We start from the raw sequence: 17,361 nt of genomic DNA on the forward strand, positions 1-17,361 counted from the left end.
TATTGATACAAAAACACACACCAATCTGATTTATCACCTCGAAAATTCAGTTTATTTAAAAAAACAAAAGGTTTGAAAAGCTGTGCTGTTCAGCTGTAAACTGATATTAACTCTGCGTATAACAGCATCTGTTTAACGAAGCAGCACCACCTGATGAAAAAACACAAATTACGTTTTAGGAAATTGTTGGGAAAAAAAGTAGCCTAATAAAAACACATTTATAACCAAACACAATCCAACTGATGTTTGTCACAGCAGACGTTTAGATTTCAGGAAAAACACGATAACCCAAATCTCAATACAAAAGGTCGGCTTTGAAAAATATCTGTACGACGTTCATAATGAGTTACTGTAGTAGTTATTGCATTACATTGTATTGTACTCCAGTAATTACAGTATATTTAGTATATTTCAAAGATATAGTCAAACCACCTGCATATTTATGATCACACAGTGGACATTTTGAAACTTTTGGAAAGGAAACAACTCAGAAAAGTAGCTGTTTATATGCATCACCTCATAGGGAAAAGGTGGCTGTTAACAGTCTCGTGGCAAACAAGCAGTTCACAAGTTCACTTTTTTATTCATGTAACTGCTGATATTCACAAGCTGAGTATTTTCCAATATATTTTATGCCAAAACATGGAAGCTTCTGTAAGTTCGTGTAAACTGCAGACCTTATTTCAAGCATCTAACCAAAAACCTTTCCGTTAAACCCGCTGACCCTGATACGAGGGACCTGGGAGTGCTGAAATATTAACTCACTTCCAGGTGTTGGGACTCATTACTGGGGCACTTTATAGGCCGACCGACGCGGATCTGGCTCATTAATCTGTACTGACTTTTGACTGTAACTGGCCCGGGTCACCCATTAACGCTTTAAATCCGGCACGAATCTGAATTTCAAGTTTTACACAAGAATCAGCACTGGGCCAGTTCTGGGCCAGATTATCAGCGCGGAGAAAAAACCTTTTAAATGCACCACTGCAACCGAGTGTTTACGGTACTGCTGTTTTTTTATGTGCTGAACATCGACTCGTTTTGTGAATGCGCTCCGAGCCTGCAGCAGAGCGCCTGCCTCTGAGAGACAATTGACAGCCAGCTTCGTGGTTCCCTGTTCGCTCTGACCGAGGCTCCAGGGTTTGTCCAGACTCCTCAGTCAAAGAGAGCTCGGCTCTGTTGAACCTGCTTCGTGTTACGGCTCCCAGATTAAAAACTGAATAAAGCGGTTTCGGTTTAAAAACGTGTTTCTGGCTCACTTTGGCATGTTGCTGTGGGCAGCTGTCCAACACGCTAATGTGAGGTCGGCTTTTTTTCTCTGATGACTCCCCGGGCGGCCAAGATGACCGGGTCCTGAATCGGCCTGAAATCGGCGTGCTGGAAGAGGTGAGTCGGGCCGCATCCGTCACATGAGTGACGCCCCAAAACCAGGCCAAATAAACCGACCCAATTCCAGCTGCCGTAACCGCCATCATAGGGCCATTTTAAAAAATGACGTGGTCCGGCATTGGTCCAAACTCAACACGCCGAAAGAAGTTAGTTCTGCATGCGGTTTTCCGACTGGACAGGGAATCGTCTCGAATGCCGCCTCCGTATCTGCTGATAGTTTGGCTACTCTGTACGGAGCCCTTTTTCAGTAGCTATTTTGGCTGCAACTACAGAAAACCGAATATAAAATTCAACTTTTACAGATTATTTCCTTCGAGAAAAGTTTTTTTTTTTAATGACGACGTTTGCGATGCTAATATTTGCTGTTTCACAGCACGAGAACAACAACACGTTTCTCCACGAGTTTCCCGCCAAAAGTGTAAAAATGTCGGCCGTGTGAGGTTCACTGTCGTGACGGCAGTGAGCTGTTAGCAGTCTGCTGCTTTGGTTAAAGGCTAAAACACACTTTCACTACATCGAAACTAAAACGGGGCAAACAGAGGTGTTAATTTTGGATAATTTAAACTCACGTCTGAGAAAACGTGCTGAGGTCAATGTGCTAATTGAGCTTTTTCCAGACCAGCTCGTTAAAAGTGAAGCTGGTTTCTTTACCTCCTCGATTAAACGTTAACTGCTGTCTCTCTGTGGACTGTCCCGCTGTTGGATGTCTCGTCCTGTAGGTGCTACGCTTGAGATTGACGCCAGAGTCTGTTGGTTTGTATCAAAGATAAATTGGACCTCTTCTGTGCTGAGATTTCTCTGCTGGATCTGGATCAGTCCTGAGAGCTGGCTTCGTCCTCGTCCTCCTCGGGTAGGCCTGCAGCACCTTTCAGTTTACCTACACACACAAAGATGTGACTGAAATGAACAAAACTGAATGGATTAATTTCAAGACACGATTTCAATTAGAAGCAAGAGGAAACTAAAGAAAAGCAACCCAATACTTGTTGTTTACATGATATCAAGCCCATTATGTCAGATATAAATATAAAAATTAATGATTCAGTGTTTGATAGTAAGCATTTTCCAAAAATTAAACTACATTAACTAGTTTGTCTACAAACATGTTTGCCCCGCAGGCAATATTTAGCTCCCAGTAGGGTGCCAGGTGGCCCCCCAACCATTTTTATTTCACAATAAATTTAAAGTGATTTGCACTAGGAATCGTTTCTGTACATTAGGTATACATAAGGAGCCAAAGTGCATAAAACAGCATCAAAATAGAGCTTGTTTATCAAAAAACGTCCTGAAATCCTAAAAAAAAAAATGTAATTCAATTTTCTAAAATTATATTTTTTATTTGTCAAATGAATGTAGAATTACAAGTTTGGAAAATTAAATTCAGTTTTCCAAATTTCTATTTTTCATTTTTGATGTAGAAATTTGAACTGATAAGCATTTCATGGGCCACCTTCCTGATCCATTTTTTCCATTTTTTTTTTTTTTAATTTGGGCACAAAATCGGAAGAATGAGTCATTATCCGTATTTGTCATTTTGGTTTTGGAAACAAATTTTGATAAAACAAGTAACTTTCTGGGTTTTTTTTTCTTTTGAAAAAACGAATGAACAAATGATACACATTCTTACCCCGAGTCTCATCATGGACACAAACACCGTCACTAACTGAAACGGCTCGGGATATTTCCAAATTAAGTCAGAAAGTGTTGGCAGTGAAGGACAAAAAGCACAAAATCTGTCTAATAAATCTTCCTGTTTCCAGCTGCACGTTGGACGCAGCATCAACAGGAAATACCTGCTAAATCCTCGAAGAGCAAGAAGCAGACAAAAATGAAATCAATCACTTTAATAAAGTGAATCTCAGTTTTAAAAACACGTGCAGAATCTGACTTTAGGTCTGAAGACGAATCAGAAGATTCGTCAGCAGCTGTTACGGTCGATCCCTTTTGTTTCTTCTCTTGGTTTCGTCTCGCAGCTCGTCCCGTCCCCGTGCCGTTTACCTCTCGGGGCCACATGTAAGCACGCACTCATTCACAAACAGCGGAGACGTTTCGGCTGTTACTGCAGGGACGGGGGACGCTGATCTGCAAACATCGGGGTCACACAGATGTGAGGAAGGCAGCAGCCTGAAGCTATTTATTGCTGCATAAACGCTGCAGACAAAACCTAATGTCCTTTTGCTTTAATCTGGTGCTCTGTGATGTTTTAATCTCTTAATGGTTTCCCCGCTCCTCTGTTCTAACCCTCACTTGGTTTCATTTTTTTAGGAAACTCAGGCTGCTGTCAGAGGGGTCAAAGGGTGCAGATGACCCCGGCGGAGGGCCGATGGAGGCTGATGCAGAGGTGCTGCAGTGGGTGCTGAGGTAACTGTCAGACTTTCATAGTGATGATAATAAACTTTATTTGTAAAGCACCTTTCATGCAAGAAATGTGGGCCAACGCGCTTTACAGGAAAAAAGAAAACAGAGGACATAAAGAAAGAAAAAATAAAATAAAATCAGACTAGAAAGCACAGAAGGCTTAACATAAGATGGACAATGAAATAGAGAAATGAAACCCATTGACATTATTAATAAAAATAGAGTGTGTAAAATGTAAAATTTAAAGGTTTACTGCATTTATTTGAGTCCCCCATGTTATTCTAAGTTATTTTTAGCTTATCATTTGTGCTGTTTTTATGCTTTAAATTAGTTAATTGCTATTTTCTAATGTATCGAGGCTAAAATAACAGAATCTCATGATTTTATTTTTTTTTTTTCCAAAATAAGACGCAGCTTCTAAACTAAAGTTTGTATCTCCTGAGATATATTACCCATTCAGGGTATAAATTTAGCTTTACCCTCTATTAAATAATTTTTGTCCCAAATTTTTTAAATATTTTATAAACAATCAATTAACTGCTTTCTTTCATGTTTTGAATGCAAAATTTTAAAAAGTAAAAACCTACCTACCTATTAATATAAAGGAAAAAAATATTTAATTCCTGTTTTTTTTAATACCATCATCGTCACTGTGGAGACGTCACACTTACAATTGTGTTTTATCGACATTCAAAAACGTTGCTAAACCCGCCTGTAGACGCGTGTTTTCCAGCAGCACGTTGAGTCCCTCACAGGGTAAAAATGTTTACTTTGAGTTATGAGCTTGTTTTAAGCAAAAAAATGTTCTGTTGCATTGAAAAAAGTAAAGCTCCAAACATGAGGAAAATACTAAAAAACTAAAACAAGATTTAAAAGCATCTGCAAAGACTTTCCTTCATGTATAAGGAATACTCAGACATTGTTTCAATATATTACATCTTTATTCACAGCCATTTCTACACAAGCAAAACCTCACTGACGCCTACGGTGATTTAAATTTAGACCGATTCAGCAGATTGAACTAAAGTGTGAGTGTGAGTGTGAGTGTGTGTGTGTGTGTGTGTGTGTGTGTGTGTGTGTGTGTGTGTGTGTGTGTGTGTGTGTGTGTGTCAGTATTGGTGTGCAGCAGGACTGAAGCAGTGTGTTAGTGGGATCAGATGAACAGCAGTGAGTTACAGACGAAAAGTTGGTTACTGAGAGACAAAGAGATGAAAGTGGGCGAAGGTGGCTATCGGGAGACGGAGTCGGGACTGGGCGCTTCCTTTTTGTGGTCACATGACAGATCTGAGAAAGAGTGGGAGGGAGGAGAGGAGGAGGGGATGAAAAATGGAAAGATCGTGCAAAGCCACAAGAGAGAGAGGAGTTAGTGATTTACAGACCGTTAGTGTGGAAACGTTAACATGTTAGGAACAGGCTCTGCACTGAATGTGAACGTCATTGTTTATTTGTATGTAATCAGATTTTAAAGCCACATTTTTAGCTTCCAGCGTGCAGAGGTTTCCCAAATGCACGCCAACATGTGCACAACCTTAAAGCTGCATTCATCAGTTTATGGAATGCATTCGTGTGATGTCGGGGAGCTGTAGTTTCCGAGTCGAGAAAACGACTTCGTTGTGATCATGAGCTTTGAGGCCGTAAATCGTGAAAACATGGAAGCTGCAGAGAAGACGGGCTGCATTTTAACACTAAGAGCATTTAAACAAGACGTGGACAGCTGTTTCCTGCTAATTTATATTTTATATATTATTTAGGATTTTATTTTATATATTATATTAAATATTGTGTTTTATATATTTATATATAAGTTATATATTCTATTTCTTATATATAATATATATTTTTTATATTTAATTTAGGTCAATCTGCATGGACAGCAGTTAACATTAGTACCATATTACACTCAACATGTGATAAAGTATTGATATTTAATGTGAATTAAGTTTCTGACCAAACTTTTGCCCGCCATGTTTATGCATTTATGACGTCAAGTCGGCAACTCGTGTTTTAAAATAACGTTATCAGTGTTCGTAAACTTGCCTGGCGGCTTTATAGTTCAAAGTTCGCTTGCTACGGTTAATAAATGCAGATACTAAAAGGAGCAACTACTAAGTAAATGAGAGCTAATAGGAACAAAATAATAACATTGACAGCAAAACCTACAATTGTTGACACGTTTCCACGTTTTTCGTCATTTCTGCTGCACTGAAACGTCATTTAAACATCACAACCTGGCAACTCTAAATTTCCCAGTTTCCCACTCGTATTGACTACTTTAGAGGTTCATTCATGTGCCCCAAACTCATAAATATTATATTTACAAGGAGCGTGTGAAGGCAGCGTACCTGTTTATTCTGCAAACCTCAGATACTTTTCATTTGTATTATGTGATAGATGCCTTGATACTTAACATCTTAAATACCCACTTTTTGTGGTACCATCCCCACGTTTTTCTGTTAAAACAGCTGATTCCTCAGCACCAACTCTGGTGGAAAAACAGAAAACATTCACCTTTGGTTGCCAAAAAACATCTAAACATCCCAAAAGAAAACCTAAAAATGCCTAAAAAGATGCTTAAAAAACAGGCAGGTCGCTAAAAAGCCATCAGAATAAGCGACGGGTAACAAAAAAATAAGCATGTTCGGGGCCTGAGAAGCTGTTTGTAAAACAACTGGTGACATATAATTAATAAAAAATGTAAGCCTGCTCAAAGTGCTAAAAACAACTCCTTTCAGGCCACATGTGATTTGATATTAATATAAAAACACTGATTAATGCAGTTTTAAGGTTGTATATGAGAGCAAAATGAAAATCCAGTTTGTCTCTGAGAGAAGTAATTTAAAAAAGTCTGACTGAGAAAAATTACTTGTTAATGCAAATATAGTTGAGCAAAATATTATGGTTGTGTCTGGTTATTAAATCAATATTAGTGTGTGTGTTTGAGGTGTGTGTAAGGCCAACAGTATACTCAACATAACTTTAAATGTTTGCACAATGTTTTGGGCTTACAGCCAAACTGAAGCTCGGTCTTTGATGTCATATGTCGCCGGCTTGTGAGACGAATATATAAATTCGCTCTAAATACACCACTGACAAAGAGTTTAACAGAAAGATTTATTTTCGAGAATACTGTCGGCCAAAGTGTGTAATTTCTCTGTCTTAAAACCAGTTTACCCCCTGAACTGCTGCTCTCTGCCACTCCTCTCTCCTGATTGGCTAACTGCAGACTCGCCTCGTTCCCATTGGCCTCCTCTGGCCCATTGTGATTGGCCCACTGAGAAGCGGCATAGAGCTGCGCTGTGATTGGGCTCAGCTGGTCGTCTGCGTCGCAGAGCCCCGCCCCCAGAAGGTGCTGCTCCGCCTCCAGCTGAAGCTCTGAGGAGAGAAGAGCACCTCTAGTGGAGCGACGCTTCGACTGCACTCAGGTAGACGCACGCAAAAACTGAAAAACTCAAATTCATTTGTAATTTAAAAATTAAAACTGCAATTACATTTGAAACTGAATGAGAAAAATAGAAATATCCAACTAAAGATCAGCAAAATAGTTCAGCAGCTTTCCACTAAATAAATAAATTAAAAAAATGTAGTTGCTCAACTGTATATTTAGGGAAGAAAGTTGCTTATTTAGTATTCAAAAATCTTCTGTTAGAAGACTCCGATGTTCTCTGGAAAATATCCGTAGTTTTAAGCAAACCGTAAAACAAAGGCCACATCTCTATTTAAAGGTAATTGTGGTATTTTTCAGCCCTATTTTCCATGTTTTTGTGTCTCAGTGACTAACGGAAACGACAACTTTTAACACTGGTCCAGTGTTGAGCGCTAAAGTGTTTGTTTTTGCCGCAGACAGGCTCAGAGTTTTGTACGCGTTTATTAAACACGGAAAAACCCGCTAAAAACAGACCAGCGCTGTGTACACGGCTCTGCAGCACACGAGTACGCCTCTCAGTGTGTGTGTTTTATTTTGGTGTGTCTTTATTGAAGCCAAGCAAGTGTTAACACAAGAGCGCTGCAGCTCAATACTGGGCCGATTTAAAAAATGTTCCCAAAAGTCACGTAGACTCAAAAACATCTGTAAGGATTTTGCTCTTTTTGTATTTTCAATATGATAAGATGCAGCAATATAATAAACAATGTGCTCGGGTTTTAGGATTCCTAAATGCTCGTGAAAGACGTCCGAATGCAGCACAAAAAAAAACGATGTGGATCCAGGTTTCAGAGGGTTAGACTGATAAATACAACTTTTTTTTCTCCTCCTACTGTATGCAAGTGTTTGGTGCAAAGGCAGTTATTCACAAGGCTATTAGCTAACTGGCCTGCACACACACACACACACACACACACACACACACTCAGACGGGATCAATAATAGAAAAGCTTTTACTGTCTCCACTTCCCGGAACTGCGTGCTGCACTCAGTGTTGGAGCTCTGCACACACGCTGATCTGCACCCTGTTTTTCTTCCTATTTGTCGTCCTTTTCTTTCCCCTAAACACCTTCAGCTCGTTAAAAACAGACTTCTCCGTCTCACAAACACATTTCAAGCCAAACACACGTTGTGGCGAATACGGAGGCCGCGCTGCGTCAGCTTGTCTAAACTGTTGTTGCAGCAGCGCTGCTTCCTCTCAGCCCTTATCACAGTTTTATAAATTATTCAGTTTCGGGCGATGATAACAAAATGACAACAACAACAAAATCTCTTTGAGATAAAAGCCGTCTGGTGCTTCAAAGAGAGGAAGCTCCTCAAAGATCAACTTATGTAATCGTCTGAACACCCAAAAGTCAACAAACAGCACGCACTTCTACTGCTGACGATGAAGTCATGATAGCAACAAGTAAACATTAAATAATAGTAATATACTAATTCTTATACCAGAAAACCAACTGACGTAAGTGTTATTAGAGAGAGGCGTCTGTTGCACATGAGAACTGCTGCAATAAATCCATATTACTTATAGATCTATATCCATGACACAGTCTGTGATATAAACCGAATCATCGTCACAACTGTTTATTTATAATAAATTAGAGGTAAAAAACCGCTGCGTCACGTACATATAATCAAACGTCGCTGAGCAAACTCTGCCTTCACTGATTAGTTTTAAATCGCCTAAAAAATCAGTCAGTTCAACCGCACGCTATATTTCACTTTCCTGTGAGACAGCTGTATCAAAAACACAGAAAACCACTGAGAAAAAAGCTGTTTAAAGCTGCTGTTTAAAGAGGGGAAATATTTGCTGCGTCCACAGCGAGACACGGCCCTCATAAATAACAAACAGTCCCTATCTCGAGGGAGGCCGGCGCGATGACTCGGAGCACGCTCAGAGCGCCGACTCCACTTAAAGTGCGACTAAGGTTGTTACATGACAGAAGAGCTCGACTATCTGGGTGTTTTTTGATTTTGCATGTTTACGTGTGTTTTAAAAGTCCAGTTTTAATTCGACTGTTTCTGACGTCGTGTAAACACACTGACTGACATTCACTCTGCTGCTGCTTTACAAAAGCAGCTTTTTAAAGCTGTGATAAAATCTCAGAAGTGGATCTATTCAAAACATGAGAAATAAAAGATAAAAGGCATAAAATAATAAGCCTGTGAGCCATATCAGGGCCTAATCCACACTGTGCCAGCTGAGCCGAAATATCTGATAAACACTAAAGACTGAAAGAAACTCAAGCGAAGGATGAAACCAGAAACAGCGACAGATAACGCAGAAAGACAAACAACGTGTAATAAAAGCAACAAACACGACGTCCATAAAAAAGCAAACACATCGAAGTGGTGAAACTGAGACGAGGAATCAGGAGATGTTGTGTACGCAGCTGCAGCTGCAGCTGCAGCTGCAGCACCACGTTACCGACCTTTACACACACGCAGTACTTCTGATTCATCGACCTGAACGGCACAAAACCGCAGAGACAGAACCGACAGAACAACCCTGCTTCACGTCTTTATCCTCACTTTTAAACACGTTGTTGATATTTAGCTCTTTGGAAAATGTTTTCTAACGTCATGCTGCTTGTTCCGGTCCCGCCTTAAATCAAACTGACCGCAGCTCATTTCTGAGGGACAAAAGCTGCGTCTGTTTGCTAATAACGCAGAATTAAGAGATCTTTAGCCTGAAAAACACGCAGTGACTTTTTAAGAGAAGACCAGGAAGATTATTTTTTGCAGGCCGCTGACTCAGTGCTGCTGTTTGTTTTTAGTTTTTATAATGCTTTTAACTATTTATTTTTTGTAATTCTCTTTATATTGGTTTGTGTGAATGCACAAAAATAAAATTTGAACATGAAGACCTTTCAGCCATGTAAAAATATAAAATAAAATTAAATAAAGAGATAAATAAATACATTTAAAAAATAGAATTAATAAATAAATAGGTGGGACAAAAAAAGAGGGGTAGTTAAATAAATAAAAACAATTAAAAAAAGTGTAAGTTTAAAAAATGTAGAAAATAAGTAGAGAAGCAAGTAAAAGAGATTCTGCAGACAAGCGTATTCAAACACATAAACTCTCACAGACAAAGGGTGACTCACGGTTACACATCAGTGTGTTTCTGATAGTCGCTCGCTGTCTAAACCAATATAGTTTTATATATAGTATATATATATTTAATATACCAATATAGTCCGTCCATACTGGGTATTTGTATTTGATTTTTTGAAGTGATTTCTTTGTTGTTTCTGACTTTATGCTGCGAATATTCTCGTCTCTGCTCTCGCCTCATCACTGTTTTTCACATTTTAAAATGATGATTGCAGAGCGACCTGAGAAGCATCCTCAGTATAATCCTCTCCTCCGGGAAGATGTGTCTCCTCTGCTTTGCCTTGCAGGGAACTTGTTACACATTTTCAAACACATTTTGTAACATGACTGTAGACCGAAAAAGAAAAGTGTGTGCTTTGTTTACCTTTCATGGTGGGCGGGGCGTAGGTGCTCTGCTTCCTCTGAGACGAATCTGAAGCCTGCAGGACAGAAAAAAACGTGTTTTAATCTGGTTTAACACCATTTCTGTCTGGAAAAGTTTATAAAATGATGATTTAAATATATTCTAAGCCAGCCGCTGTGCTCATGAATATAATGTAAAACATAACTCATTAAAATTAACGCTGGATCTGCAACATAATGCATAAATCAAAACAAATATCCAGCAGGAGACGGATAATAAACCGCGCTGTCCTTCCTGATCTCATTACAGCAACAACATCGACTTTTCAGTCGAGCCGTCATTTATCTGGCAGATTGTCTGCCGCCGTTTGCTGTGACCTTTTTATGTCAGAAACTCTCAAGAAATGTGCGAGAAACCGAGACAGTACTGAAGGATTTTTCTTATTTTGTCGTCTTTTATCTTTGTTTTCATAACTTTTAGAATTAGACTGAAATCTGCACGTGGCAAAGACGAATCCATCTAACATTTAAAGTTAAAATTCAAACGTCAGAAAGGAGATAAGTCCACATTATTTACCACATTTCGGTTTAGTTTATTTTTAGAAGCTGCATAAAAGCCAACTACACATAAACGTCTGAGGTTTTGTCTTTATATGTAACTTTAACCCTTTAAAACCTGGATCAGTAACAGTTTTGACGCCTTTCACAAGCATTTAAATCTCTGAAATGTGAAGAAACGTTGGTTTGATTTCTCTCAAAAACATGAGGAAAAAAGGCAATCAGTAACAAATGTCCCTCAAAAATGCAAGAAATTAGGAAAAGGCAAAAAATTATGACGAGAGAAAGAATTATTATAATATAACTATAGTTATAATTAATGCATATTTAAAATTATGTTACAGAAAAATGAAATAATAATAATTATTATTATTATTATTTCATTTTTTCACTTTTTTTCACATTTTTTAAAAAAAAAGAACGTCTATGCTTTTTTCAGGAAATTTTTTTGTAACTTTTTTTTGTAAATTTCTTGCTCATTTTTGGGTCATTTCTGGTGAAGTTGCACATTGCCAATTGTCTTAGGTTTCAAAGGATCTTTTTTTTTTTTTTTAGATTCGTTTTTTTCCTGTTTCCCCTCTTCTGTACATATGAACAGCATTCAAACCAACCTGTGACTCTCCGCTGGCGTTGTGTTGATCTCCAGCATCTGCGGAGAGAAGAGACGGCAGCTTTCAGCTCTTATTGATTTGACAGAAGCTCACTTTTACTGTTTTTAACCCGAGAGCTCGGGATCTGCCGGTGTCCGTGGGTCTGGTGTTCAGTCCTATAATTGGTTAAACCTCACTGGCAGGTTTGGTTTTTTGGTTTTAATAGTTTCTTTTGTCCTTCCTGTTGAGAAATCGTGGTTAGCTGCCGAGTTTTGTTGTATTACATACAATTAAAGCATATTACCAAAAGCCAAAGTTGGACAGCTGTCAACCAAAAGACGGGCGATATTCTGCTTTTTTGTCAAAAAATCCCACAGAAAGAGAAAAACAAACCTGTTTTAGATCTAGTCTGTCTCTCGATATTTTACAACTTCCTCAGCCTCTTTATGGCACTCAGCCCCAAACCGCCGGTTTCCAACGAACACGTAAATCTTCACAGATGTACAGGTCGCTTTTTAAACACGAGTACTAAACCTCAAACAGCTGGGTATCGAAGTTTGAGCAAATATTTTACAAACAGCAGTAAATATTGCATTTGTCAGGGACTTTTTTTAGCTGCGGATTAATCCACATTTGATGCTCTATAGTGAGCATTTGGGGCAACAGGACGATTTGTGTGGGATTTATTCAAAATAAACTACACTGTGTTTGTTCATGTAAAGACGACACAAATTCCCAAATTTCCAAACTCCTCTTCAGCTTGATTTGGATCTCAGCTGTGAGCTGGAAGAAGATTTTTGGGCTGTGCGGTTAATGAAACAAAATCAGGGGATGTATCTTTAAGAAAGTAAAAAGCAGATAACCAGAGGTGTTTAAAGTGGGATTCTTTCAGAGAGCATCAGGATTTATTGACAAAACCTAACTTTGTTTTGCCCTCAGAGAGGATTTGTTTGAAGGTTACGAGAGCGTGGCCACGTCTTGTTTTTGCAGCTGCCAGCTGGCTTCCTGTCACTGATGTATTGCTGGAAAAATAATAAGAATGAACTGAAATCTTTGAAATTTAATGCGCAGATCAACATTTGGGCAAAGCATCACCGTCAAGGCTTCAGCTATTTAATTAACTCTTTTTATTCCGAATTAATATTGCAAATCCTGAAGATGTCCATGTTTGTATGTTTCCAGTCTTTCAGCTGAGTTTGATAAAATATTTTTGTTCTGTGATTTCTTGGGAACAACAAAAAATGTCTGCTTGGAAAAAAACCCCAAAAAAACACCTCATGCACCTCGAGAGCTTCCTCCGACTATATTGGAACCAGCCCGACTGAGCTGAGCTCACAAAATGGAATCAGGCCGATTATTCAATCAGTCAGTTCCTGAGTAGAGGGATTTATAGGAGCTGAGAGCCGACACACACACACACACACACACACACACACACACACACACACACACACACACACACACACATACACACACACACACACACTCACACACACACTTTAGGCATCCATCAGTCCGGTCTGAACACTGAGATCACTTACCAAAAGCTGCAGCACAAATCTAATAAAGTTTCCATTATAGCTGCTGCTTCTCAGCTCTCTCTCTCCTCCTCCTCCTCCTCCTCCTCCCCTCCCCTCCCCTCCCCCCCCCCTCTCTCACCTGTGCCAGGTTGTCTGTAGATCTGCAGCGTGGCAGGAGTTGGTCTTCTGCGTCGGATCTGAGGTAAACACACAAAAACACACAGATTGACATCAGTTTTCATGTGCTGCGTTCAGACACCTTTTACAAGCATTTATGCCTCTGAAACCGGAGAAAATTGGTTTAATTTCTCCAAAAACATGGGAAAAATGTAATGAGCAACTTGGCAAAAATTTTTTTAAAAAAGGTGACCTGAAAATATTATTAGATATTAGATATAAAAAGGTCCAAAAAACTATATTAATAATTCGTATAATTAGATATTAGATTATTTGTTTCTAACTTTTTTAAAGTCATTTTTTGTGGGTTTTTTTTTTTAACTTTTCAAAAACTTTTTCCAGGAAAGTTTCCTGTAACTTCCTTTATACTATTTTCTTGCAAATTTCGGGCCATTTCTTGTTGAGTTTGGTTTCTTTCATACTTGGGGAAAAAGGTAATATACAACGGTTGCCTCACAAATTGCGAGAAATTAGGAAAATTGAAAAGGAAATGACTTTTTCTTTTCAAATGAGAAAGATAAAATTATTAAAAATGTATGTAAGTCTTTTTGACTAGAAAACTGTAACTATGTGTTTAATATTATGTTACAGAGTTCATTTCCTTGTTTTTATTTATTTATTTTTTGTTGCTTTTTTTAATGCAGATTTTCAGGTCATTGTCTTGTAAGTTTTAATCTTAAATTTCTTGCTAATTTTGAGTAATTTCTTGCTGGTAAAGTTGCTGGTTGCCTTACATGTTTTTGAAACAAATAAAGTCATTTTTTCAGCTTTCAAAGGGTTAAATATCTGAATAAGACTTCCCTGAGTGAGATTAATTGTTGGTTCAACACTTCTTTTTGTGTTAATGATCTTGTTGCAGTCTGTTCTCATCATCTTCATGTTTTTGATTTGTTTCTTAATCTATCAGCCGCTTGGCGACTGTCCCAAAAATTCGGCTTTAAAAACCATAATGAGTTAATCAGAAACACCAGCCGGAGCCGACTGTTCCAGTTAAAACACACTCCTGCATGTTTGTGGAAGTTTAATTGAGATTATCTCATTAACTGCATGAAATCTTCAGCTTTGGTTTATTATCCTGAATGCCTCTTAAAAATATAACTATCCACTTAAAGTTTTAGAGCTGAATTAACTTTACAAGCTCAACTTTCCCACGAACAGACTGCTCTCGTGCTGTTCATACGTGAACCTCGGAAAGATAAAATTCAGAATTCATATATTACCCACGTAATCGGGAAATGTGCTTAAGGGAGTAAAGACGGAAGTATAAAGAGGGAAAGTCTGCTTTAGGAGGAAACAAACAGCACAGGACTTTCACTCAGGAGACCCGAGTTTGTGTCCCGTGTCAAACCAGATCAGCTTTTAGATTTTTTAGCATCACATCCATGATTTAATTTAATTTGTTTTAATTTAATTTAATTTAATTTTTATTTCTAATTTTAAGTGGAAAGTGAAAGTGGGACAACTTACTTTTATTATGTATTTATTTATTTTGTTGTTGTTTTTTTTAAACATGGGAAGAATGCATGAACATTGGAAATTGCAAAGAAATTTGTAAAAAGTACAAGAACATTACCTGACAATTTGCAAAAAAAAAAGAAGAAAAAAACACATTCAAACAAAAATCAAACATATGAAAAAAAAAAGATTTAAAAATTCTCAAAAAATTAATAATTCGGTAAAATAATTTTAAATATAACTTTGATAATAAGAAATATATTTCTTTGAAAAAAATGACTTTATAATCTGCTAAATTCTTGCAATTTGCAGGACATTTCTTGCGGAGTTGCTCATTGCCCTTTTTTTCTCCATATTTTTCAAAGAAATCAGGTACTTTAAAGTGCACTTTTAAACCATCAATCTTTTAATAAAACTGAAAAACGTGTTGATTTTCCTCCACTCGGCTCTCAGACGATGAACACTGTCGCGCTGCAGCCGTGTGAATGTCCATCCATCCTTTGTTTACAAGATGTTATCTCATAAAACCCTCCCTTAAATTTATGTAAATGCTGACGGTTTCCAACGCAGGGGCTCCGCAGACACTCACAGAGGGGCCCTAATCTGTCACTGTTCATTACCAGCTTCCGTAGAAAAGATCAACTTCCTGTTTCCAACCAGCAAACAGCTCATAAAGACGTTGGGGAGGAAAAGTCCTCGCAGGGCGCCGCTGCAGCTCCCTGATGTCATGTTTCACGTTCTCAAAGACCTGCTTCTGTTTCTTTTTACTGCAGGTGATGATTAGACTCACTTAAAGGAAAATTACACTTCGGACATTTGAGTATTTTATACATTTCAAGCGTGAAATTGAACTTTCTGTCGCTCTCTTGTACTTAAGAAAGACCCTGTGTTTCCCACAATGCCTTGCAGCAACCCTCCAACCCCCGACTCAAAGCAAACAGGCGTGAACTTTGTGCACTCAGCTGCAGATCACCCATGACAGGAGTAAATTTAACTCAAGTTATGGCTTGAGTTAAATTTGTGCTATTAACCCTTTAAAACCCGGATGGACATCTGTGTTCTTGTGCTGCGTTCAGATGACGTTCAAAGTTAATGAGCAACTTCATGAAAAATGTTTGAAACTTGTAAACTTTAGATTTAGACAAATATTAAGAAGAAAAAAATATGGAAAATGTGTATGAAAAAAAAGCTAGAGAAAATTGTATTTATTGCTAATTATCAAAATTATACATTTAATATGTTAAAGAATTATTATTTTTAGGGCCTTTTTACACATCTTTTACTTTCTTTTCATTTCTTTTATTGTACAGATTTTCAGGTAATTTTCTTGTATTCTTTTTTAACATTTCTTGCTAATTTGTGGGTGATTTCTTTTATTGCTCATTGCCTTCTTCCTGTGTTTTTTGAATGAAATCAAGCCAATTTGCTTTTCAAAGGATAAAAATGCATTTTTTTAAATGATAAATGATTAATTTTTTAAAACACTGAAACTTAAAGGGTATTTTAGACGGAGTTTTCTTTTTTTTAATTCTCCATACCATCTGCTCACACAGATATAACTCCTTTAAACCTTTTACCAAAAAATCACGTGTATCTCATGCATTAGTCGCTCAAATATGACAGACCCATTAAGCACACACACACACACACACACACACACACACACACACACACACACACAAACAGCAGATTTCATAAGAGTGACTTGTGCACACATGCTGCTCTGCACCCACACACAGAAAATTCCAGACAAGACTTACAAGATAACTCATAGAAGCCCCATTCAGCCCCCACATGCATGCACCCACAGTGTCACACACACACACACACACTCTCACATATATTCAGGTTTCACTCACATGTTCGGCGGCCTGAGGGTCCAGCTGTCCCTGCAGCGGAGGCACAGCAAACTGGATCTTCTTCGGACTGCTGGGCTCCATTATTACTGACTGAGAGATCGAAAGAAAGACGGACAGAAAGAGAGAGAGAGTGTGTGTGTGTGTTTGTGTGTTTGTGTGTATGTGTGTGTGTCAAGGAGGGAGGGAGCAGAGAGAGAGGGAGTGGTCTCCTCTCGGCCGATGGGGTCCATTATCACTAATTGACAGACTTAGAGAGAGAGAGGGAGAAAGAATAGAAGCCGAGTCATTGCAGCATTTCCCAAAACATGATGCAGAGTGAAGTCCTTTAAAAATGTCAGAAATGCGTCTTTAAAATTTTGTCATGTTATTCTGCATCATAACAACCAAAAAAAGCACTAATATCACACTGTGAAAGTGCAGCTAAAAGTCATGCATTCAAATTCTCATGTAAATATTGTCAGTGTGTCAAAACAAAAAGTACCCGGTCTGTGTATAATCCGTGTATCATTCGATCAGTTAATATTCAATTCTGACTGGCAAACTAAAAAACAAAAAAACGAGTGAGAATTTCGGGG

The 17,361-nt window shown here is 38.2% G+C and overlaps 1 protein-coding gene across 2 annotated transcripts; it reads right to left on the reverse strand.

Moving 5' to 3' along the window:
* Positions 1 to 1,294: 1,294 nt before the first annotated feature.
* LOC121954936 (protein phosphatase 1 regulatory subunit 1C-like) lies at positions 1,295 to 16,937 on the reverse strand. Of its 2 annotated transcripts, none has more exons than XM_042502682.1 (5): positions 16,787 to 16,937; positions 13,435 to 13,492; positions 11,797 to 11,834; positions 10,650 to 10,704; positions 1,295 to 2,266 (listed from the first exon to the last, which is right to left on the reverse strand). In XM_042502682.1, the coding sequence occupies exons 1-5, from the start codon at positions 16,865 to 16,867 to the stop codon at positions 2,202 to 2,204; spliced, it is 297 nt and encodes a 98-aa protein (XP_042358616.1). In that variant the 5' UTR covers positions 16,868 to 16,937; the 3' UTR covers positions 1,295 to 2,201. The 2 variants fall into 2 exon arrangements, with proteins under 2 accessions (XP_042358616.1, XP_042358617.1); XM_042502683.1 differs by lacking the exon at positions 1,295 to 2,266 and adding an exon at positions 4,888 to 5,031.
* Positions 16,938 to 17,361: the final 424 nt, after the last annotated feature.

Source organism: Plectropomus leopardus, chromosome 15 (genome assembly GCF_008729295.1).
Source record: "Plectropomus leopardus isolate mb chromosome 15, YSFRI_Pleo_2.0, whole genome shotgun sequence".
NCBI lineage: Eukaryota > Metazoa > Chordata > Actinopteri > Perciformes > Serranidae > Plectropomus > Plectropomus leopardus.